General features: G+C 42.7%; 1 protein-coding gene across 2 annotated transcripts; it reads right to left on the bottom strand.

Moving 5' to 3' along the window:
* Window positions 1–1,690: 1,690 nt before the first annotated feature.
* EDEM1 (ER degradation enhancing alpha-mannosidase like protein 1) lies at window positions 1,691–25,488 on the bottom strand. Of its 2 annotated transcripts, XM_030570599.1 has the most exons (13): window positions 24,990–25,077; window positions 23,027–23,180; window positions 20,525–20,597; window positions 17,003–17,106; window positions 15,227–15,398; window positions 12,344–12,527; window positions 11,535–11,709; window positions 10,789–10,909; window positions 9,818–9,988; window positions 9,070–9,143; window positions 7,756–7,852; window positions 6,127–6,315; window positions 1,691–5,212 (listed from the first exon to the last, which is right to left on the bottom strand). In XM_030570599.1, exons 4-13 carry the CDS (start codon window positions 17,101–17,103, stop codon window positions 5,123–5,125), a joined length of 1,374 nt encoding a protein of 457 aa, XP_030426459.1. In that variant the 5' UTR covers window positions 17,104–17,106; window positions 20,525–20,597; window positions 23,027–23,180; window positions 24,990–25,077; the 3' UTR covers window positions 1,691–5,122. The 2 variants fall into 2 exon arrangements, with proteins under 2 accessions (XP_030426459.1, XP_030426458.1); XM_030570598.1 differs by lacking the exon at window positions 23,027–23,180 and having other exon boundaries at window positions 24,990–25,488.
* Window positions 25,489–25,635: the final 147 nt, after the last annotated feature.

A 25,635-nucleotide genomic window follows, 5' to 3' on the forward strand; every position in this document is an offset into this window, starting at 1 on the left:
TGTTAGATGTGGCCACACTGCAGCGCTGTTGGGCGGCTTCAAGGGGGGTTCCGGGACGAGAGAGCAAACCGGGAAAGGAAACCAGCTTCCCCGCGGTTTGCTCTCTCGGTCCCGGAGCCAGCCAGCAAACCGCAGGGAAGGAGACCTGCTTGCTCGGGGTTCCGGGACCGAGAGAGCAAACCGGGAACGCCGCGGTTTGCTCTCTCGGTCCCGGAGCCACCCAGCAAACCGCAGGGAAGGAGACCTGCTTGCTCGGGGTTCCGGGACCGAGAGAGCAAACCGGGAACGCCGCGGTTTGCTCTCTCGGTCCCGGAGCCAGCCAGCAAACCGCAGGGAAGGAGACCTGCTTGCTCGGGGTTCCGGGACCGAGAGAGCAAAGCGGGAACGCCGCGGTTTGCTCTCTCGGTCCCGGAGCCACCCAGCAAACCGCAGGGAAGGAGACCTGCTTGCTCGGGGTTCCGGGACCGAGAGAGCAAACCGGGAACGCCGCGGTTTGCTCTCTCGGTCCCGGAGCCAGCCAGCAAACCGCAGGGAAGGAGACCTGCTTGCTCGGGGTTCCGGGACCGAGAGAGCAAAGCGGGAACGCCGCGGTTTGCTCTCTCGGTCCCGGAGCCACCCAGCAAACCGCAGGGAAGGAGACCTGCTTGCTCGGGGTTCCGGGACCGAGAGAGCAAACCGCGGCGAAGCTGGTTTCCTTTCCCGGTTTGCTCTCTCGGTCCCGGAACCCCGAGCAAGCAGGTCTCCTTCCCTGCGGTTTGCTGGGTGGCTCCGGGACCGAGAGAGCAAACCGCGGCGTTCCCGGTTTGCTCTCTCGGTCCCGGAACCCCGAGCAAGCAGGTCTCCTTCCCTGCGGTTTGCTGGGTGGCTCCGGGAACGCGAGAGCAAACCGCGGCGAAGCTGGTCTCCTTTCCCGGTTTGCTCTCTCGGTCCCGGAACCCCGAGCAAGCAGGTCTCCTTCCCTGCAGTTTGCTGGGTGGCTCCGGGACCGAGAGAGCAAACCGGGAAAGGAAACCAGCTTGATTACCAGAGGCTTCCTCCTTCCACGGAGGTCAAGAAAAGCGCTGGTAACTGTCTACATTGGATTACCAGCGCTGGATCACCAGCGCTGGATCCTCTACACCCGAGACAAAACGGGAGTACGGCCAGCGCTGCAAACAGGGAGTTGCAGCGCTGGTGGTGCCCTGCAGATGTGTACACCTTCAAAGTTGCAGCGCTGTAACTCCCTCACCAGCGCTGCAACTTTCTGATGTAGACAAGCCCTCAGATTCTCCACTGAAAAAAGACTGGCTGAGACCTACCTAGTATCATGACCCATTCAAGCTCAGACAGCTAGTAAACATTCACGTCTATGTCTCTTAGCCTGTGCTGAGAGTAAACTGCCCTTTACCTAATGCCCTCCCTGCCCACTGGGTAGCCTTGTGAACTATAGGGGAAGCTGAAGATGACATAGGTTTAATAAAAAAAAAATTACAGAAAACTACCGCTTCATAACGTAGTCCAGCCTTCTCAGCCAACAACTAAGCCAGACTTTTGGAAGGTGTATGCGGGGAGGAGGGATGAAATGTGCAGACTACATAGTCCATGAAAGAAATGAAGATGTGTAATCTGCAAACTGCACCATGGGACTCCCAAAGTTACACTGTTAAAATCTTACATCCCCCTTCCCTCTTCAAAAGAAGAGAAAAAAGAGAAAAGTCAAAGATAGCCTTTTAATACAAATTTGTAAAATCTTACTTTAAGCAATTTTGACAAAATTTCTTAGGACATTTATAAAAGAACATTTGGTCCTTTTACAAGTCTTTCCCCTCCCCCAGTTAAATACATTTTACAACAATTAAATATACATACAATGCAATTTTAATTAGAAAAATTATATTGCACATTACACTGAGACGTACAACATTACAAATACCAGCAAGTCATCCCAGCAGTATTTTCAACTTGGCTCTAATACTTAATTAAAAATAGATTTTCACACTAGTGCCCTAAACATAAGATGTGGCCTGTGTTTTGCAATGTTTTATTTCAAAAATACTTTAAGGGGGGTGCAGGGAGAAGGAAAAACTGGATCATTTGAGGAGATTGTGTCTTTCACCTTCAGGTCACCAGATTAAATCCAGTACCATAGTTACCCAAGTTAATTATTATGGGATGATGGCTATTAGGTAATTATGAAAAGCAAATTGGTGACATCAGCCCTGTTTCTAGCAGACAGCTGACTACACCCCATTTGGCATCATGGCTAGTGATCTGCACTGAAGCAGTCATGGAGAGGCAACTCTTCTCCATACTAGACGTAATGTATTAATCTAATACAAGGCTGAGGCACACCAGCTGGACAGAGCGGAGACACCTGCACTGCCTCTGCCCACGCTGTACCAATTCCGCAATTAAAGAATGTCCATCTAATTTTGGCAGTCCACATAAAAATGAAAAAAGTGTAATCCTAAAATTAAAAACTTGAGGAAAAATAAAAACTGTACAGCCTGGTTAAACAAACTGTTCTTTTGAAAATTACCCAAATTTAACATATACTTTTACTTAACCCCCAACTGGAACGTGCATTTCAGCTCAATTTTTCAGAAGGCACAAACACTACTGTAAGTAGCAGGGCATATAATGAGTGTTCAGAGGGCTTAGCTGAGGATCGGGGACATTTTGCTGTCAGCAGAAGTAGGTCACGTGTTGGCATGAACTAATTGCTTACAATAAATTGTAAGCTGCAAGTTTTAGAGGCTCTATGCAGGTTTCTTTTCACATTACTAACTTTAAAGTTTCTCACTTCAAATCACCTGCTAGTAAGAGGTCTGGCCCAGGTAGCAGCAGTTTGGAATGCCCAGATATTTGCTTTATGCCTTCCCCAGTAGACAGAATAGGCTTCTTAGATATACCCTTTGCACTTAAATTAGCACTGATTGGCATCCCCAGTTAAGATTCTGTCACCTGCATTCCCCTAATACATCTTTGGTACCAGCACCTCGGAAGCATGTTTTGCTTTAAAATAGGCACTGAAGTGACTATGAAATATTCTAGTAATAGTTTTGAAAGCCATAATTAAGAAAAAAATACTATATAGCTCAGGATGTATCTAAATTCAAAAAGGCACCAGACCCTCATACAAGTATGTTTTGGGAACTTTACAGCTGCTACCTGTCCTAAGTCACCCTCTCCTCCCCCATTCTCAAAAGTTACCAGGTAAAAATAGGAAGACACGATTTTGTTTCTTGAATACATGATAAATCTGTTAGCAGGAATGGAAAAGTCTAGTTGGAGGTCCCTGAGATGCATCCATATACTAAGTTAAGCATGCGCCTCATATACATGGACTTCATCACGTTTGTTAGAAATGTTTTATGAAAGCAACATACAGCTTATGAACTTAATTTTTGTCATAAGACTAAGATGATCTGTACATACACATTTGGCTCTGTTACTTTGAAACTCCTATTGAAGTTTTAGCTCTGTTTAAAAAGAAACAAACAATGTGGTAGCTGAATACACTTTAACAGCAGTCTAAAATATATTTTAAAATATAGATTTAACTGATGAGAAGCACTAAAAGTAGTAACCCTTAAAATAATTTGTGTTTCAGTCTCAGCTGAAGGGATTTTTTTCCTCCTTCATGACAAATTGTCCCAAATTCATTTGCTTTCTTCTCAAGTATTCACACAGTAACCTTCAAGCATTCCTGAACTGCACTTGGTACAGCTGAGGGGCAGGTGGCAACCAGCCAGTTTTCCACCCTTCCCTTCACCTCACTGCAGATCATCATGGAGGCCCAAAAGGGACTTTCACAGGGCAAGACTGCGTTACTAGTCACTATGGGCCCGACTTGTGAAATGCTGTGTACCTCCTGAAAGTTGATGAATGCACTCTACTGCTACCGTTTTCGATAGAGGTATCTCAGCATGCTGTAGGCTCTGTATGAATTCCTCAACCATGGCAACACTCATCAGCATGTATAGTACATATTTGATTGAATTCACAGAAAAAAAAGATATAAAGAATCCAACATTCTTTGGGATATGCATAATAGGCAACATCCTTCCAGTATTTAAACTACCAACTTCAGTTTCTTTGGGACTCAACATTGTATGACCAAGGCACTGCAAAAGTAACTGACTTCATTTAACACAAATATATTCCCACTCAAAGAAATGCTCCATTTTTTTCATGAGGGAAGGTAAGCTTAAGGCACTAAACCCAAAAGCACTACCAACAATATAATTACTTTGTTTTCATATTGTCATATAATTGTATACTTCTTCCGGATCTCTTTACAAAAGGCATTAGAGATTAGGTACATGACAGAAATAATCTAAAGAATATTTTGAACATCTATTCAGCTAAGCAATACAAGATGAACAGCTCAGAGAGGCTTGTGCATTTCCCCTACAAAGGCACCTTGTTCTTAAATTATTGGTCTCTATAGCTAGTATGCTTTTGTGAACATGCAATTCATGTTAAGACACTGCTTTAAACATCTTGTGACTGTACTGAGAAACTTCTCTTTTATGACTAGAAGTTGCCTCTCAAAGCTGTTATTCTAAACAAAAACCTGGTTCAACCAAAACCCACTACAAATATTTCTACCTGAGGAACAAAATAGCATTGTTATTGCTAGTCAGAACAATCCAAATGACTCAATTTGGTGATAAAATTGCACATTCCCTTTCCTTTCCATCAAAGCATTTTCAATTTAGATGCTCCTTTGGAAAAAAGTTTAGTATCATTTACAATACAGCTACAAAAAGGGAGCAAAATGATTTTCATGGCACATGCCAATTGCTTTTTTAAATTAAAAAAAAAGAAGTCTCCAAGATTATCCAGCCTTCATTTGCAATACAAAGTTTGCTGTATGAAATTTTATCAGGACAGAACTCTGTTCAAAATTGTATTCAGAGTTCCCATTGCTTTACTACATTTCACTTTAGAAGACGATTGAACTCTATCAAGATCTCCTTCTCAGTTTATAGTTAAATCCTTAAGAAACATAGTGGCTATTTAAGTGATTCAGTGTATGTAAGGACGTATCACAGGTGTTCGTTCGTAGATAGTTGTATCAGAATCAGAGTCCACTTTCCTCCTTGCATATTATGAAACATTACTCTGAAGAACAAATTCAGATCAAACCCACCATCTGATCAATCTGTCTCATGTAAATACTCTTCAGCGGCAATAAGTATCTTCTCTCATCAGGAACCCTATTGCACTGTGAACAAAGCAACAAATCATAAAATTCAAAACTCTTATAATCAATCATGTACATTCTCTACACTGCAGTGTTACAATCTCAGGCACTGATCCCACGAACACCACCATGTGTCAAGCTTAGCATCACATGCCGTGGTCTCGCTGATTGTGGCAGTAAGTACTGCTGTGCCTGGTAGTGTTAGGGTGCTCACTCTCCTGCCCTTCCGAACCCTGGTTAGTACCCTGCACATTCTGTCTTAGGCAAACTTCTCAACAAGTAGTGTTCTCTTGGTTTGTATTTGGAGTTTTTCACATGCTGCAGCACAGAGGAGCACAGGACACTTGGAAGATTGAACTAGAGCCAGTTACAGAGAATCCATCATTTAAAAATCTTTAAATCATGATTTGAGGACTTCAGTAACTCAATCAGAGATTAAGGGGTGTATTACATGAGTGGGTGGGTGAGGTTCTGTGGCCTGCAACGTGCAGAAGGTCAGACTAAATGATCAGGATGATCCCTTCCGGCTTTAAAGTCCAAGTCTGAGCTGGTGGTTGGGCAATGCACAGAGCTGACCTCTAGGAATGAATGGAGGACACCAATTTACTCTGTGCACATCCCCTAACAATCAGGTGACAATTATTTTCTATTACTACGAAAATGAGGACAGTTGGAGCAAGAGACCTAGGATCTGACAAGTTGTGCCATTACCTGTATTCCAAGCCATCCAGACCCATTCAGACAGGCATTCACTCTAATTTTCAAAAGTCTTGAGATGTTCAGTAATTTTTAAATATCTGAATGTAAGTTTGCTGCACAAAGTTCACTAGTTACCACTTCAAAAGTTGCTTTCCTCTCCCCGATCTGTCAAGGTGTAATATTCCACCACCCCTTTCTCCAACTACCCAGCCGGAGACACTTTATATACTGCTTACGTTAGAACTGGAGTTCATGGCTTTTAATTCATTAGGCTTTAGTTTTTCTGCATTCCTTTCCTCTTCTTCAGGGAAGGTATCTTGCCATAGCGAGTCACGAAAACGTTCATCCACAGACACAATGTGCCCCTCAGTAGTAAACATATATTTATTTCCAGATTTGTGCACTGGATTCTCTTCATCAAACAACTAAACAAGAGGCAAGGGAAAGAGATAAAACATGATGCTATCCATCTAATGAAACTCATGGTTGTTACCGGGACATTCATCAAATGCATGTGCACTAATTCAACATGACACCAAACAAGTCAGTACACCAAACAACGTTTAGATTTTTTGAGATTGGAGGCACACATTTCCATTAGAGTAAAAGGAAATTATAATTGTAGGCTGGGGGTTGTTTAATTCTAAAAGTAGAGAAATTGGTGGTAGTTAGAAGATGACTACTCAGTATGAGAGCTGAATACTTTTAAGCATTCATTTTGCACTAATTTAAGTGCTCATGAAGTGTGCAGACTAAAGATTTTTCTGAGGAATTCAGAAGGTTGTATGATGAATCATTATGGCAGCCAGCCTTTCCCTTCCCCCACAGCATTGTGCAATCTATGTCACTGGACAGTCTTTAGAACAGGTTAGGCAAGCACCTGTCAGGGATGGTCTAGAACAGTGGTCTACCTTTTTATGACCAAGATCACTTTTTGATTCAAGGGCAACCCAGGATCTACTCTGTCCCCCTCCCTTCCCCAAAGCCCCGCCCTGCTCACTCCATCGCCCCCCCTTCCACTTTCACCATGCTAGGGTAGGAGGTTTAGGAGGGGATGCAGGCTCTAGGTTGGAGCCAAGGGATTTGCAGTGTGGGAGGGGACTCTGGGCTGAGCTTGGAGTGAGGGATTGGGGTGCAGGAGGGGGTGAGGGATGCAAGCTCTAGGAGGAAGTTTGGGTGCAGGATGGGGCTCTGGGCTGGGGCAGAGTGTTGGGGTGCAGGCTCCAGGAGGGGGATCAGGGTGGGACTTGGGGTGCTGGCTCGGGGGGGCGGGAGGGAAGAAATCAGGGCTGGGGTGTGGCCTCCTACTGGTTAGCACTTACTTCCAGCAGCTCCCGGTCGACAGCGGGTGCAGCAAGGCTAAGGCAGGCTCCCTGCCTATCCTGGCCCCACACCGCTCCCACAAGGGAGCAACACGCCCCTGTGGCTTCTGGGAGGCAGGTGGGGGGCTCTGCACGCTGCCCCTCTCTGCAAGCACCACCCTTGAAGCTCTCCCGGATGCCTCCCACTCCTGCCTTGGGGCCTCGCTGGTCACTTCCGGGAGCAGCATGGGGCCGGGGTAGGGAGTCTGCCTTAGCAGCAGCCACACTGAACTGCCGGAGATCACAATCGCCCGGCAGATCTTCTAGGATCAACTAGTCAATCACAATCGACCGGTTGGTGACTACTAGTCCAGGAATACTTAATCCTGCCTCAGCAAGAGATTGAGGAGGGGGGATGGGTTTCATGACCTCTTAAGGGACCTTCCAGCCCTGCATTTCTACTGTTGTTATTGTTGCTTGCCTTCAGTCCCTACAAGGAAGCTTCTTCCTTGCAATATAAAGTTTCCAGGTGTTTTGGTGATGGTGATAGATGTAAATACATACCAGATACAAATATTTACATGTTTCACTGAGAAAGAAGCTCTCCATCCGGTCCTCTTTTGACTTCTCTATGACATGATGCAATGTAGCATAGCCACATCTAAAATTAAATTTAGTTTGGATTTATTTCCATCCCATTTGACATTTAAGAACAACACATTCCTAACTCCATTCACAGCAAATGCCAAACACAGGATGAAGTTAAAATTCAAGTAAGATGAGATCTCACACTTTAAACAGATAGATGCTTATACCACTACTGTTATTTGTGAACTAAGCCACAAATTTTGTTATACAGTACCACCCTAAAACAAATGTATTGGGATAACCAGTGCAATATAATATACTTGTAGCAAGAATCCAGACTGGTCAGAGAATGGCCATACAGAGTCCTGATCTATGCCTTTACAGTTTAACAACTTCTCTGGTAAGCTGAGAGCTGCCAACAGTCTCTTGGTCTTCCTTATAGCCACAATTTGGGATATCATTAGGAATGCATAAAGGCAGTTGTCATCCAGCCTAGTAGGCTACCTGCAGTTATATTTCACAAGTCTAACATATTTGGTGGTTGGATGACTTTTTAAAAGTAGTAAAAACAAATTCTGTGCCTAAAAATGTGCAAGTGAAAGATAATCTAGGGTCATTTTGCAACAGAGAGAAGCTACATTTCACAGTGTTTTATTTGGAATCACTGTATTTTAGCAGATAGGTCTAAAACCATATTACCTGAAGTTTCCTGTATGAGTCCTGCAATAACATTAGTAAAATAGGTACCAAGCCCATACTCTAACATCAATGGCACCATTTAAGAGTAACTTTTGTTTTGATAAAGAGGTAGTCTCAAACCAAAATGTTAGTTCAGAGAACCCCTAAATTTTGATTAAGTCCAAACTTAAACTAGCGATTGGTCTTTGAGGCTAGGAATATTCCTCTTAAGAGAACTTAAGCAAGTCGGTTTTCTCCCTTTCGCCAAAAACTGACCCAATTCTCTGGAAAAATAGTATCAAAACAAAAAGACATTATTGGAAGGATCTTTTGTTTAAAAAAATAAATAAATTTAGAAATTATTCAAAACACACTGAATATTTCTTCTCAGTGGAAGATGCAGATTTCTACCTGAAGACAAGCCAGTTACATCACATGTACATGCTGACTCAAATAAGAACCCCCCAGAATGTATTATTAAATGTAACTTTTAAGTACTTTGTCATCTTTCTGAAAAAATATTTATCACCTCTTTACATTTTCAGATCATTTAGCGTCTTAAATAAATACACATTGACAGTAGACAGAAGGGTAAGGACTTTGAAAACTGACTTGACTTTTGTATATTTTTCCAGACTCTGAAGAATATCCATGCCTACATGAAGGTAAAAAGGATTCTTTGTGGCCTGGGTAGACAAAGAAAAGAAAGGAAAAAAAGAAGTCAGGAATTCAAAATATTGTCAAGCTGATATTTATTAAGGTTGGGGTTTATTGGCACTATAAAGGGGTTTAGTGGAGCACATTCTCAAGATAGCCATTTTTAGACAGACTATTCAGTGCCCCCACTGTTTCCTCAGGCTTGCCCCAGTGGAAAGGTCCTGTTCGGGGAAGAGAACAGATGCAGGAATCTTTGTTGGTTTTCTGGCAGAGAGATGCTGATGGTTTAAAGTAGTATTATTGTTGCCTTTGGATTAAATCAGAAACTGTGCCAGGGTGAACCTGAGAGGAGAGGTGGTTAACATGCCTTTGCACAGATCCTGTATTCCACTGTAACAGCTGCCACACCAAGTTTAAATATTAATTCTGCCATACAAGTATTTGTTCAAGAATCTGCTACGTATGACATCTAAAAGAAGGCATTTTGACTTAAGTATAGCGTCTTTTCAAAGCAAGCAGCACATACTGTTTTACATGTCTAATTCACAGCTCGCTAGGGAGACTTTCTATATAAAAAATATTTTTGATGGGCTGGCATAAGATTTGCTGCCTGACCATGACCAAGTACATAATAGAAAAAGCAGAGGTGCATTCTGAAACCACAACACATATGTAGGCCATATTCTCAAAGAATGAGAAGTACCTGGTAAAGAAGATAAGTAGATTCCACCAACTCTGGCCTCAGCGGATAGAAGAGGACATCTGGTGCCTGTAACTGCCAGTTGTACCTCTCTGGAAGAGCGCCATATCGTTTCCATATGGCATAATAGAAGGCATGGAGACAAATAGCATCTTCCACATCTCCTATTAAAACCTAGAAATAATTAACATGTGCATGTAAGAAACAGTATGCTAACACAACGAAGAGACAGTAATTCACTTTCATCCCACATATTGCATTGTATGCCCAGATGTAACATATGCCTCAAGGAGGGAAGAGGCCCGAGTAAAAGCAGAGTTATGCTGTTAGTTCATTCACACCAGAAACATTGGCATGAGGGAGCTTATATCAAACACATCACAGATCCCTAAAATGATAAAATTAGCATCAGAATTAATTCTTGAAATTTGGGGACTAGTTTAAGTCTAGTGAAGTGCAGGCCAAGCTTCTCAGCACCGCTTTGCTGATACAGTTCAGTCTTAGGCAGAGTTACCCTACTATCTAGTCTTGGTCCTCTCTTTTGCAGACAGTCAGCCATGACACACTGGTTGCTGGGTTTGCAGGGGACTCCCAAGATATGGTCAGACCAAAGGCCTGAACTCCATGGGTGCTCCAGCCCTGGAGCACCCATTGAAAAAAATTAGTGGGTGTTTAGCACCCACTGGCAGACAGCTCTCCGCTACCCTACCAGTGCTTCCTGCCCACCAGTGGCCCAAATGATCCCTTCCCTTCCCCTTCCACCCGCCACAGATCAGTTATTTTGTGGCATGCGCCGGGGGGGGGGGGGGGGGGGGGGGAGAAGGCAGCAGCTGAGCAGGGGTTGAGCACCCCCAGGGAAAGGAAGAAACCGGTACCTGTGGTTCAGACTGACAGAACTAGCATTAAAACAAACATTTCTAATAAACCAACCCACTGCACTACCTAATTGCCAAAAGACTGAAAATTGAGATTACCTGTAGTCCAGGAAAAAAGGCTTGCAGAGAATCAATCCAGGTGTTCATCAGCTGCCCACTGAACATATTTACGTTAACATAGAGAGGAGGGTCTCCTTCACCTTCATTACAGGCTTCCCGTCTGGAAAACAGCCATAACAGCACAAGAATGTTTCATTTTCAGGAGAGCAAAAGGCATGTTAATGCTAAATTGTTATAACACTGCCATAACTTACAACTATCACAGAAACCGTGAATTCTACAGATGTGGGGATACTATTTTTTTTTGAGCCTATATAATAAATTAGAAAAACAGGGTTAATCCCATATAATATTATTTATATCAATTCAGAGCCTAATCCTACTCTCGCAAACATCAATGGGAGCCTTATCTCTGACACAACAAGGGTAAGATTGGGCCCTAAACAAGCATGTACAGTATTGTTTCTCTCTCTCACATGCACCCACACTCCCTTCCCTCTCTCTGGGATGGTCTTTTTTTTTTTTTTTTACTACTGTACCAAGTAATAAATACTGGTTTAAATGTACAGTGATTTACCATTTCTCTTCTCCTCTCCCCCATCAACTGATCTATATAAGAGTACTATTGGTGCAAATTTCAAACAACGGTGACCAGATAATTCCATCAAGGAAAAACTGTTTGAGAGCACAGCTTCGCCAAAGACAGCAGCTGATACTACACAACTTATAACCCAGCACTGGAGGGTTTGTACGTTTAAGAAAAATGATAGCTGTGGGAAACATACCCCCTTCTTAAGTAGTTCTGAATACTTCGGTATGCACCATTGAACATCTCTAGGTCTTCCTTTTTTCCAAAAAGGATGTAAGACTTCAATAGATACTCATAGAACGAATCCAAACCTGCTCCTAAGCCACTTTGCTTTCCAACCCAATGGCCAGTTTGAATATTCACGACATTTCCTTCAGGGATAGACAGAAAGACAAAGATTTATATCTAAAACATTTCCTGGTGCATTTTTTAGTTGAAGCACAGGTGACAACTCGTTTTTAAAGTTCCAATTCTTGACCTGCATGTATTCAAGTTACAAAATAACTATAAGGAAAAAGTATTGTAAAAAAGTTAATGCTTGTTTGCTCAAGAAACTAATTAAGCTTAGTACTCTCATGCAGTTATTCCAAGACTAAAGATCCTATCCTGCAGCCTTTACACACATGCTATTTTAATTTATGTTAATGAGGGCTACATATGTAGGAACTTCAAGTTTGTGCCATAATTGTGAAATCAATTTCTGAGTGTGTTTTTTTTGAAAAATCCAGCCATCAGGGGTTTGTGTCCTGGATCTCTATGATGCTTTCCCTGTACATCCACAGAACATCACAGACTGATAATAAGCATACATATGTAGAGAGCTCACAATATCCAAGTCAGAGAGAAGATAAGTGGTGCCCTTTATATACTAGAGAATATGTGAAACACTACTGTGCAGGAAGTCAGGAAACCAAAAATAGAAGGATGGGAGACAAGACAGTTAATACATCCTGTTCTGACTGAAGCAACTAAGACATCTGGAAAGCACATGGGAGCCTTGACTACCTAATAGTCCAGTGTCATTGCTCCTAAGACTCCACAGAGCTTTAACAGCTCGCCGTGCCACCCATTCAAATGTGGAATCTCCAAGCAGCCGGCTAAGAATGCCAAACTCCACCAACAAAGAGCCAGCTCCTGCAGTACAGGTCTCATTATTGCTGTTAGGAGGGACTCCCGTCTTTAGATTCACCTGTGAAACAGAAACAGGAGCTTCAGTTGCATGACCTGTTGAGCAACGAGTGCTACAATGATCTAAGTTCCACTCTTAGCTGTTATTACAGATGCCAGGCTTTTTAACAGAGTGTGCATTAATTACATATAGTGAGAAGAGATTAACTTCCCGCCAATTGGAGCCAGAGCTGAATGAATTGCAATTAGAGTTCAAACTTCAGTCCCTGAAATTAGATGTCTAAGTAGGATTCACATGCCTAAGTAAATAGAAGTGCTAAGCACACAATTACTAAACTGCAAGTGCTCAGCACCTATGAAATTCAGGTGCTTAATTTTGTGCATTTAGATTTGTAAACTGTGAATTACAGCTTTACTCTTCTGTGCACCTCAACTTGTTCCCTCATTCCTGGGAATGAAAGGACACAGACAATCTCTTTATACTACATACATTGTTATGTATACGTCCACACTACATGCAGTAGATGCAAACATAACAGTACAAAGAGTAACAACAATAATCCTTTAAAATACATTTGGTTGTTGTGAAGAAGAGAAGTATATTCCAATAAAGAAGACTGAGGTAGGACACCACATTTCATCTGCAGAATAAGTGCTCCATTCTGAAACTGCAACATTGTAGCTAGAAACAATTACCTAAATGATGTGCTAATCTTCTGCTATGAGATGCTATGCATCTTTCAAGGAAAATCATCTTTCTGCAGTATCCACACTTAAGTCCATTATTACTTTACGGCAGAGATAACGTTCTCATTCTCAACAGTGTTTAGTGGGAATCTCATAATTCTGCACATTTGAAGAAATATTCTGCTTTCACAGTCGAATAAAGATTCTCAGTGGCAGAGAACTTCGATCTGCAGCAGCTGCAAGAGGCCCTCACCAATGGCATATAGTTTTATCTGCACAAGAGAGCTAAGAAACAAATGGCCATCAAGATAGGATTGCCATCTCTGCCCTGTAAGAATCATTTCCCATTAGTTAGAGGGCACTATGAGGTAAGCCTGGACTCCTGCTACGTACCATACTGCATTCATTCTGCAAAGCAGTCAGTGCAGCACTGTTCACAAGCACTAAATTCCAGGCCTTGAAAATTTTACTTGCTACCTGCGAGCCCAAGGATTAAAGCTTAAAGCCAGAATGAAAGACATCTGACCTGCCATACTGCATGCACACACACACTAATTGTAAAGAAACTGTTTTTATTCAGTAAGATTAATTTAATGATGCATGAACAGAAGCTAACTGGCAATAAGTTAATTTAAAAAAAAACCCACAAACTTCTTGTTCGTGTCCTACTCATTAACCTTTCTTGGCTTCAGTGCACCTCCTAGATGACCTCCTAAGGTCTCTTCCAACCCTGATATTCTATGATTTTCTTCAGGTATATCACTAGATACATTTACCCGTGCTGTCTTCAGTTCCTACCCCCACTCCCTCATTTCCTGGCTGCCATGATAGTGGTGGAGAATCAAGGGGTATTTTCTCTACTTTTCTGCTCTCCCAGCCTTCACTTCATTGTTTCCTCTGGGGCAGCCCTTGAACAGCACTATATGGATGTACTGGACTTTCTCCAAGAGCAACCCATCACAGTTGTCAATTTCCTTGCCAATTTCATTACTGCCCACAATGTTCGGAACAGCAAAAACTAAGACACTTGTTAGACAGGTTCTAATACAATGGAATTGAAAACTGACAACAGATCTGGTTGGAAAAAGTGCAATAAGAATTCTTCCCTTGCTCCAAGATTTTAAGAATGTCAATATTCAGAAAGTTTTGAATTACTATATAGTTGGCCAAAACATGAGAGGAAGTTTTCACCAAAAAAAAATCAACGTTTTTCCTGTTCCTTCCTTAGCCTCCCCCCCAGTTTCAAACAGATGAACCTGGCAAAGAAGTCAATTTGCGGACTCAGGAAAAAGAGACTGCATTGATTTACTGTTCAACATTGGAATGTTTCCTTTGCAACACTAAAGACTAGAAACATTTTAAGCAAAAGCCTGGATTCTGCAGCTGTTGATAGCTTTCAACTTGCTATAGGACAGTAAATTTTTCTAACTCAGCTAAGTTCATTTAAGGTTTTTTTTATATATATTATATAAAAAACTGTAAATGTCAGTGGTAAGCCAGCTGCCATGCATTACTTCTCATTTTAGACTGATATAATACATAATAATTTAAACTAATTTAGTGTCCATGCTTCTATTCTGGATGTGCATTATTTTGGTATTATTTCACTGATGCTACCGAAGTAACTCTACAGACATGCCTCCCTACATGATAACAGTTAACTATTTTAGTTGGGACCTTCTAAATTAAAATATTTAATGTATACTGTACTTTAAAGTCAACACATAGCACCTTGAGTAATGAGGAAGGGTTAGAAGTAAGTCTGTAAAGTTTGGCTAGAGTAAAGGAGAGAGAATGTAACTACCTATTCTACATTCTCTGAACAAAAAAGTTTAGGCATATCAGAGAAGTTAAGTTTTTAATCTTTAGCCTGGCATCTACAGAGGGGATAAATGGGCTCAAAACAAATCTGCATAATACTGGAAAATATAGTAAGTCACATTTGATGCCAACAGCTGTACCTTTTAGACAAAAGAAAGATTTCACTACTGTAAAAGCAGACGTTGCATCTCCTTACAAAGATAAGCATAAGGAAGTTACCCCGTATATCAGTATAGATTGTATCACACCTACTCGAGGATAGGGAATTCCAGTTTTGGTGTTCTCAAATGCAGGTAGCAGCCTCACTGCCAGGTCGCGAGCCATATGTAAGAGTTCATCATCATAATCTTTAATGGTCATGTCACCAAAGGGTTGCTTGGTATCTGTAATTATTATGTGGGCAGAAAGCAGACTTCCCAAAACCCTATTGGAAGAGAGATTGCAGAACATATTAAAAAAACCACAGAATTCGCAATATGAATCTAATATCCTGCCTCTTACAGTGTGCCAATACCTAATGCTACAAAAGAACACTGAGCAAACTTGGTAAAACTCCATCGATCTGAAGGTTAGGTCCTATCAAACTGAAATTCAATAAACTGCATCCAGTCTTAGCTGTCTGTCTATCTCAATATCTCCATTCACAATACATTAATTTTCTTTTTAGTTTTACTATACAAACAGATTTAGTTCGACTGTGAGAACATTTATAAGAATCCTGGCACACAGTGCCAAGCTTAAAAAATGAGCCATCAGTCAGAGAAGTGAAAGACTATTATATAGCTGAAAAAGAGGAGTGATTTAGAGAGGACGTAACCACTGCAAAGCTGTAATGAGTTGGGGAAAGAAGGTGCCATCCTTTTCTCTCTCTCTCTCTCACACACACACACACCCCGCCCCTAGCCCCCCACATTCCTGCACCATTAAATTATACAGTGCAGAAGGAATAACTTCAGTCCTGGGCTGCGGAGACTCATTTGGGATTCACAGACCAAGCACAATGAATGGAGAGCTTGCACCCTTGGAAAGAGCCCTATAACTCTCTCCCTCAGGATTTGATTAGGCAGGGACTTTTGCTCTTGTTAGTACAGCTCCACCTTGATACAGTGTCAACATCTGTAAGTTCAAATGAAACAGGGCTATGAACCAAATCAAAAGTTTTTTTAAAAACTTTTTAAAAGCAGGTTAGAGAGCAGAATGTGTCTTCCCACAATGTTAATTAACTCAAGATAAGACACAATAAAAATGAGATTGTAACGGAACTATAAATGAGGACAAAAATATCCAAATGTAACCCATATGAGACCTTTCCTGAAATACCAGTTATACACAAAATTAGAATAAAAATGAATTTTGGGAAGATGGTAATCAGTATCAATCCCTTGGTCCCAACTAGGCTGAATCAGGTGACATATAGGACATCCTGCACAGCACATATTTTCAAATGTCTAGGAGAAGAAAAGAAAGGAGAGAGGGGAGAGGAATTCTAGGGTTGGGAAATTATTTCTCTTTTATTTTGCATGGTTTGCAGATTATAGATTACAGTGAATGGCGCTGCTGAACTTGAGTTATACTGGAGTGTTACTTGGATGTGGGGATTTCAGTTATGCCAAGCCTGTCTACAATATATTGACAGAAGCCCCTTTTTAGGGAGCACAACAACATATTTTATATGAATACCCTGAATAAACTCTCCAAAAAAAGTGGTCAGCTGTCCAAATACTATCTTGCAGTTTGAAAAGACTGAGCAAGCAGCACTAGAAGACTACCTTAAAAATGATCTCCATAGCACACTTGCCTTTTGTTTTAACCCTGACACTTAACAAAAAAACAATAGTGGCACTTGAAAGACAGTTCACTGAGTACAACTTCTAGTCACTCTGAGACTAACAATACCTAGTGAACAATTAGGAAGCAATGAGGTTTTTTGGACCAGTAAGTTTCTTTTTGAGCAAAGAAACCTCTCTGAGTCATTCCTACACCCATGTAAAATCTCAGCTAATTAGTCAGATTTTTATGACCACATACCTAATTGTTGCCTCAAAGACTTGGACTGTAGAATCTTTGTCAAATGAGACTGTGTCAATCACTAACTTCACCGCTTTCTGGAACTCTGAAGAATTTCCCATTATCTTCAACATGAAAGAAAAATATTGAAGAACAAAGAGGTCGATCAGGTTATTGCACAGAAGAAAAGAATTAATGTAGTTTTTATTTTAAGCCACAAATGTGTCATCTGGGTAGAGAATGGTGGTTTTGATATTCCAAGTCAGTGTTTCCATTTATAAACACTAACTTGTCCCCTTTCCCCTGTACAGCACTTTTTTTGAAACTTATTCCATTACACAAGCCAAGAATACTTCACTAAGTAGTTGTAGTGGAAGTACAAAAGGGTATCTAGAATTGTTACAATACATTTTGCCCTTTTTAAATAATACACTTATTTCCCCCCCCCTCATCAAAACAGCATTCCGAGTCACCTCACACAGCACAAGATAATAAAAACATCTAAAAATCGACAAGTCGGCCCTTTCTTGCCTTGTATATTTACTACGCTGTTTTGTTCATTTACGCTAGTATGTGTTGATACTCATATGATTTCAGTTTGTGTTTTAAGATCTGTTTGCATTTCTTACAATCAGCATACTACAAGGGGGAAACAAAGCAATGCTTAGTTAACTTTACCCAATGCTAGCAAGGTCTGTGCTAACACCACCTGCAAGTAGATGTAGTTATATTGCTTATTTCAAAAACATTAGTGACAGGAAGTTAGAGGAATTTTTTTCTATGTAGAGGGAAACTTAAGAACAGCCACATTTCCTGTAGAAGCTCAAGAGTTGACAAAATATACAAAATAAAGTTATTTCCACCACAACCATGGATACTGACACCAAGAGTTTTAAAATCAAATTCTCACACTGCTTTTACACTGGTGGAACTCCATTAACATTGTGGAAGTTACTCCAGCTGTATTCCAGGGTGAGAGGTGAATTCAGCCGTTCCATGAGGCCTCAAGTCCAGCTCAGAGTTTGTTTTCTATGAAGATAAACAGAACTGGTTTTCCTCCCTCTCCCACTTAATTTTCAGCTTCCCACATGTAGCTATAGAACCTGCCCCTTTAAAAAAGAAATTAATGTTATAGATTCTGTTTGGGCAGTACCCAATTCATTATTTGGGGTGTTTTTGACCAAGTTAAAAGGTGCTGGCCACCAAAGGCTTGTTTAAGGACACAGAAAATCTGTCTTACTGCATTTTTCATATAGTAATGCTACCACCAGAGGCTACTGCAAAACACTAGCAGCATGAGGAAAGGGACATCAATATACAGCTGCATTAGTGTTGTGACAGCGACATGAGGTCTATTTTAGCAGCTGTGCACCTTGTGTTGTGATTGTGAGGCCCCTGGAATAGATGTTTTAGAAACAGATTAATAATGTTTGTGTTTAGTAATCAGTCTGATTTATACAGTATTTGTTATGGCATATATTTTTGTTAATGGTGAACTAAATTATGTAATAAGAGAAATGGAGCTGCTCCTTTAAGAATAGCATGAGGGCACAATGAGTGAGTTACAGTGGGGCTAGCCAGTATTCAGAACGAGAGCTGCTACTGCAAGAGGAGGCTGGCTTGTAGCTGTGAATTGAGGAAGTCTCTGTCTGCAAGAACCTCCTAAAGGAAAAGGTTTGAATCTCAGAAGAAAGCAGCCTTGTGACTAAGGGTGAATGGTATTTCAAGTTAAGTTCTTGGTTGAAAACCTCAACAGGAAAACAGCCTACAGATGCTATGCAAGAAGCAGTGGATATTTACTGGGGGCACTCTTTTACCAGTATTGAGCCAATGATCTAGTGTGGTCCTGAACAGCAGCATTCTGCTGGACATGAGAGGAAACTAAAAACCCAAGTGGACCTGTGGCCATTAAATATACCGTATCACTTTATTTTTAAAACCAAACATCAGAAATATCGACATTCATTTTTTTGAAAGCCGGATTCAAGCTTTGGGTATGTGCGTTTTAAGGTCCCCTCTACCATTTCAGTTAAAAAACATTTTTCCTCTCATTTCCTGCTTTAAGTTCTGTAAATCATTGCTGTGTTCCAGCAGACAGCTGCAGCTTTTCACCACAGAGAGACGTATCCATTTTAGTGATGAGGAAGTGCTTTAGTTTTCAAAAATTTCTAAAAGATCACAGTGCAAGACAGTATATAGAAGAAAAATATACAACTGCAGAATTCATTTACAGAAGATATTGTCCATCCAATAGCTGTGGACAAATAGTAATTATCTGACTGAAGCATCTAGTTTAAATAAAAACCTGATCATGCAATGCAAAAAATGAGACTATGGAAAGGCTGTTTAAAATTTTATCATATAGGCAAAGTAGTCTTCCTTCTGTACTCAAGACTTCATAAAGTTTGAAAACACTTCACAAAAGAGAAAAGCTTACCATGTAAAACCAAGAAGGTGCACAGAACACAATCACGTACTATATTTAAGCAAAGGAGGGGGCAGGGTACGCGTAAGTGGTCAACACGTAACCATGTTTGTTACACCGAAGCAGATATAGAATGAGGCCATGTCTACATTGTGGGTCATATTGTGGCAGAGCAACAGCACTGTAGCACCACAGCTTAGATGCTTTCTACAGCAATGGAAGGGGTTTTCCTGTTTCCAAGAGGTCAACTAGGTCGATGGAAGAATTCTGGATTTTTCACACTCCTGCACTGTATAGCTATGTTGACCTAAATTTTAAGGGTAGAGTAGGCCTGATAATACGAGTCAATGAAAGAGGAGACTTACAAAAGTGATCCAGACTTATTGCAGCCACAAGAGCCAGGAGCTTGGGATAGTGAAAGAACCAAGCCAGGAAGAGAACCATGTATTCCAAGACCATCTTGAATCTCCTACTCCCCTCAAGCCTCCTCCCCAACTGATTTTACTCTTTTTCAGGCAGTCCCTCTGACCCCATCAGGTTTTAATTAGCAAAGACTCATCACTGACAATACTACTCAGATGCATTAAAACAGATTTAACTCAATTAGCAAAATTCAGTTTGTTCTTTTCAATTTCCTATGCTACTCTTTTCTCTCTTGGTGATTTCTATCTACTTAGATTGATTCAAAGAACTGCAATTTCAAAAATTCTAGAGCTTCGTCCATTTAACACATGTACAGTGTCTGTACAGCTTGAGAATGCTTTATAGAATATTGCTATTAAAGATTACCTCTGACACAATCAACAATTGAGGTCTGGACAAGATGTTAAAGATCCTCTGTTTTATCTCCTTTAGTCTTTTCCATAATGAGTGGCTAGCCTCTCCCCACTGCTACTTGTCTTCCTTCCCTCCCTCAAAAAAAGAACAGGAATACTTGTGGCACCTTAAGAGACTAACAAATTTATTTCAGCATGAGCTTCCATGAGCTACAGCCTCAAAAAAGCAACTCTAGTCACCATCCATGTCCTCTTGGAAAATACTTAAGCCACTGCAACTTGTGGATTCTTACTACCTGCTAAGAAATTTAAGATATGTACTTTTGTATTTTGACAACTCACCGCTAGGGTATCCAGTGCATCGATCAGAGTTAGAGAGTAGTTTCCCAAGACATCATTGATATTCAGATTTGAACTGAAACAAATACAATTAAATGTTACATTATTGTAAATAGATAGTTCTATCACCCCACTAAAAGATAAATCTTAAAAAAATTAACCAGGCAACACTCTCTGTTATAAAGTCTGAGAATAAGCTGCCAATCATATGTATTTGGGTATTTAATTATTTCCAGGCATACAAGACATTACTTAGGGGAAGTGTAAGAGTCTCATGCTGCTAAGAAGTTTGCTTTGGATTCTCATGGGGATAAAATTGAGCCCTATGACCCTGTCTTGACTGACAAAAAAGTACTTTTCAACAGGTTACAAAGGCCTCTCACTCCTCTTCAGGACTCAAGCTGATATATTTGAAGGCGCTTCTGATGCATTATTGTAGCCTAGGCTCTCTCCAGACTACAATATAATGAATTTACTCAACCCCTTCCTCCCCCCAGTCCCTTGTTTTTTCTGCCAAGGGACTAGAGAAAGGCATGGTGGAGCTCAAACTGTTTTTCAAGTCTAGCATGTCACTTGTGTCTTCTCTATTGACTTCAAGTATAGATGTCTTCTTAAAAAAAAAGTGTATTCATTGTACAGCCTTTTCACATTGGTTTGTTTTATCAAAATAAATATGGTTGACTGGATTAGTTTGTTGCAGTCATCCATTTCACCGTATGTAAGATATTGTGAGCAGAACCATAAACTATATACAGGTCAGATGGGCATATTGTAACATCTTTAACAAATCTGGAATTATTTTAAATAAAAAGTGGGAGTGGGGAAGTATTGCATTGGAGACCAAGTGTTCAGCTTATGTGATTAAGAAGAGTTACATACAGGCCTGTTACAGTAGTAAAACCTCTACCATGTAAATAGGTAACACAGTTGAAATGAAGTTGTTTGGGTAAATGTATATCTGTAGCAATTACAAATGCGTCTTTATTCATTATAAAGAATGGCAAGTCTCTAAAGTGGTTTCTTTAAAAATTTACCAGCTTTCTTTTTAAAAAAAACTACAATTCTTAAGAGTCCAGACCTTCAATGGGCTTTCAATCAGGTTGCTAATTTACAGAGTGTGTCATTATTCAAAGGTTTTAAATCAACAGTAGGAACTGAGACTTTACAGAGTACATTGCACACTGCACACATTTGCTATTTGTTGTGGATACAAGAGAACATACAGGCATGCAAACATCTATGAGATGAGAACTACAAAATTACCAGAAAGGAAACTGCACAAAGCTGGTTAACCGGGTGAACAGAGGTTTTCCTTCAGAGAGGATTTCTGATGTAGTAATAGCAACCGTAACAAGACAGTCATGGATGTTTTACTATCAGCAGAAATTTTCTGAAATCTGAATGTGATTCTCGCCCTGGGCAGTCCTAAATATTCTGTGTACATTTTATAGGACAGCTGCTTTAGCTCTCTTCTGCCATCAGTGAATAGCTATTTCTAAAGAAAATTATGTCTGATTGAAAACAGCTCTCTCTAGAATGAGAACATGTTAACTTGTTCTCATTTCTCAAAGCTAGAACTCAGTGGCAATTCTAAGCAGTGGCCTAGATTTACGTTGACTCAACACTAAGCATTTGCAGTATTACCATTTAGTGCTACTAAAGTGTTTCCATTCTGCTTCCAAAAACTAATAATTTCCTTACAAGCACACATTTGAGATCAGAAACTATGCTCAAAGCCAAGCCAGTTCTCTATATATATCACAAGATACCTGGGCCATGATATAATTCTATTTGGATTCATTGAGGATTCTTTATCCAGACCACATATACAAGTTAATTCAGCTACATTAAAAGAAGGAAATTATTGTCCAAGTCACTAGCCTTAAAAACAGGCTAACCAAATCTCACTATTACATAAGAACGACCATATTGGGTCAAAAGGTCCATCTTGCCCAGTATCTGGTCTTCCAATAATGACCAATGATAAATGCCCCAGTGGAAATGAACAGAACATATAATCATCAAGTGATATGCTCCCTTCCATACACACAAAAGTAATGTAAACCAGAAGTAAAGGACTAGGTAATTTCAGACCCAAGAAGTACTTTTCTGTCATACTGAATTATTGCTCTTTAACATTCTAACCTGGTACTGGGTGGAGATAGGAAATACAAAGCAGAAAAGATGCCATTTATCATAACTTGACTGGACACAAGATTTTTAAAAGTTACAGTTTGCTCTTTGGCAGGTATAGCAATGCTTGTTGTGTTTTCCAAGAGGAAGCTAAACATATGTGACTTGAGGCATAATCCTAGAATTTAAAAGCATTATGAGGAGGATTTAGCTGTCCTATGCCCATGAAAGTCAATGCAAGTCACACACAATTCCCTATAAAAGTTTAAGAGCTAGCTACTTCACATCTCTGCACTGCCAACTTCAATTTCTACAATCAATTATCTGGTTACAACTATGTTTTAAAACAGATGGGATAGAATTAATGCTCACCTCCTGAATAACCTGCAGATAGGTGTAAAGGGGAGGGTAGCCTTGGACTTCGACTGGTTTAACACTAAACACTTCCTGGAGTTATTGGGGCTTCTAGTTAAACTACATAGGCTGGCAGGCTGCTACTGTACACGTCTTCATCTACAGATATACACTAGGAGAGACAGAGATACCACAACAGGAACATACATATTAGAGCAACAATAAGAATATGAAGAAATGCACAGAGAAATTGAGGATGCTCTTCAGTTACTGATAGACGCAACTAGAGCGAGGAGCCATAGTAGAGAAATTAGCTTGTTGCACTACTCTGCACTCTGGAGCTGCTGCCATGCTGCTTCCCAGAGGTGGCTGCATGTCCAGGAGGAATGAAGTGATTCTTGGGAACAGTTTGTAAAGTGACCGCAATTCTTTAACGCAAAAGGCACCATGTAAAAGTGACAGTATCCTTGGGCTCTGCATGGTTGGAGCAGAGGGTGTGCATGACACAGCTGGGCCCCCTAAGCAGCCACACCCACCAAGGGACAGGGAAATGAACCAGGAATCCATGGCCAGATCTCTCCAAGCAGCTCTCCTCCATCCCCCACCACTAGACAGGCTTCTCTGCTCCCCAAAGCCCCACCTGTCAGCCCCCAGACTCCCTTTCCCTCCCCCAGCCACCATCTTGACAACCCCCTGCTGCTCACCAAGCCCCCACCCTGCCACAACACCAAACCCCTTCTCACCCAAACCACCTCCCTGCCTGCCCACCAACCAAATCTTCTCTCCCCCCCAAGCCCCCATCTCAACAGTCCCAGCACATCCTCACCAAACCCCCACCCTACCAGCCCCCTCTTCCCTCTCCTACCCCATTTTAAAGCCCCCCATTTCCTTACCAAACCCTCATCCTGCCAGCCCCCTTTCCTCCCCTACCCCCATTTTAAAGCCCCCCACCTCCTCACCAAACCCCCATCTTACCAGCCTCCTCCCACCCTAGTTCCCTCTTCCCTCCCCTACCCCCATTTTAAAGCCCCCCCACCTCCTCACTAAACCCCCACCCTAGTCCCCTCTTCCCTCCCCTACCCTATTTTAAAACCCCCCACCTCATCAAACACCCACCCTGCCAACCCCCTCCCATTCTAATCCCCTCCTCCCTCTCCTACTCCCATTTTAACCCCCCACCTCCTCACCAAACCCCCACCCTGCCAGCCCCCTCCCACTCTAGTCCCCTCCTCCCTCCCTTCCTCCCATTTTAACCCCCCACCTCCTCACCAAATCCCCCACCCTGCCAGCCCCCTCCCACCCTAGTCCCCTCCTCTTGCCAGCCTCCTCCCACCCTAGTTCCTTCTTCCCTCCCCTACCCCCATTTTAAAGCCCCCCCACCTCCTCACTAAACCCCCACCCTAGTCCCCTCTTCCCTCCCCTACCCTATTTTAAAGCCCCCCACCTCATCAAACACCCACCCTGCCAACCCCCTCCCATTCTAATCCCCTCCTCCCTCTCTTACTCCCATTTTAACCCCCCACCTCCTCACCAAACCCCCACCCTGCCAGCCCCCTCCCACTCTAGTCCCCTCCTCCCTCCCCTACCCCCATTTTAACCCCCACCCTGCCAGCCCCTTCCCACTCTAGTCCCCTCCTCCCTCCCCTACCCCCATTTTAACCCCCACCCTGCCAGCCCCCTCCCACCCTAGTCCCCTCCTCTTGCCAGCCTCCTCCCACCCTAGCTCCCACCCTAGTTCCTTCTTCCCTCCCCTACCCCCATTTTAAAGCCCCCCCACCTCCTCACTAAACCCCCACCCTAGTCCCCTCTTCCCTCCTCTACCCTATTTTAAAGCCCCCCACCTCATCAAACACCCACCCTGCCAGCCCCCTCCCACCCTAGTCCCCTCCTCCCTCCCCTACCCCCATTTTAACCCCCACCTCCTCACCAAACCCCCACCCTGCCACCCCCTCTCCTCGGCCCCCGCCGCCGCGCCACTCACGGGTCGGCGCGGTCGGGGCCGCGGCCGCGGCAGTGCACGGGGTTCAGCTCGTCCTGCGGGAACGCGTGCCGCATGTAGTTGTCGTAGCCGAAGGCGAACATGCCGCGGGCCGCGTCGCGGAGCTGGACCCGCAGCTGCGGCGGGAAGGCGCCGCTGTAGCGCTTCTCGTACTCATCGCCGCCGGCCGGGCCGCAGCCGCCGCCCCGCAGCAGGCAGCCCCAGTGCGCGCGGCCGCAGCGCCCGGCGGCCCGCGGCCAGGGCGGGTGCGGGGCCCCGCGCGGCGGGAGGGCGAAGGGGAAGCGCTGGTGGAAGCTCAGGCCGGGCCCCAGCGCGGACACCAGCCACAGCAGCCCGTGGAGCCCCAGCCTCAGCAGCAGCAGGCCCAGCACCAGCGACCGCCATTGCATGGTCGCGCGCTGCCCAGGCTCATAATTCAAAGGGACCCCGCCGCCAGCCAGCTCCCCAGAGGCGAACCCCGACTCTCCCCCCCCTGCAGCACAGCCACCAGCGGGGAGGGACGGGACATATTGACAAGAGAGGAGATAAGGCAGCCCCCCTGCCGGGTCCTGGTTGGTCAGCTTCGCCTCTACGTCCCCTGGCTGGGGCAGCCCTCTTCGCTCATAGGCTACCGCGGGATGTCAATCAC

Source organism: Gopherus evgoodei, chromosome 7, assembly GCF_007399415.2.
Source record: "Gopherus evgoodei ecotype Sinaloan lineage chromosome 7, rGopEvg1_v1.p, whole genome shotgun sequence".
NCBI lineage: Eukaryota > Metazoa > Chordata > Testudines > Testudinidae > Gopherus > Gopherus evgoodei.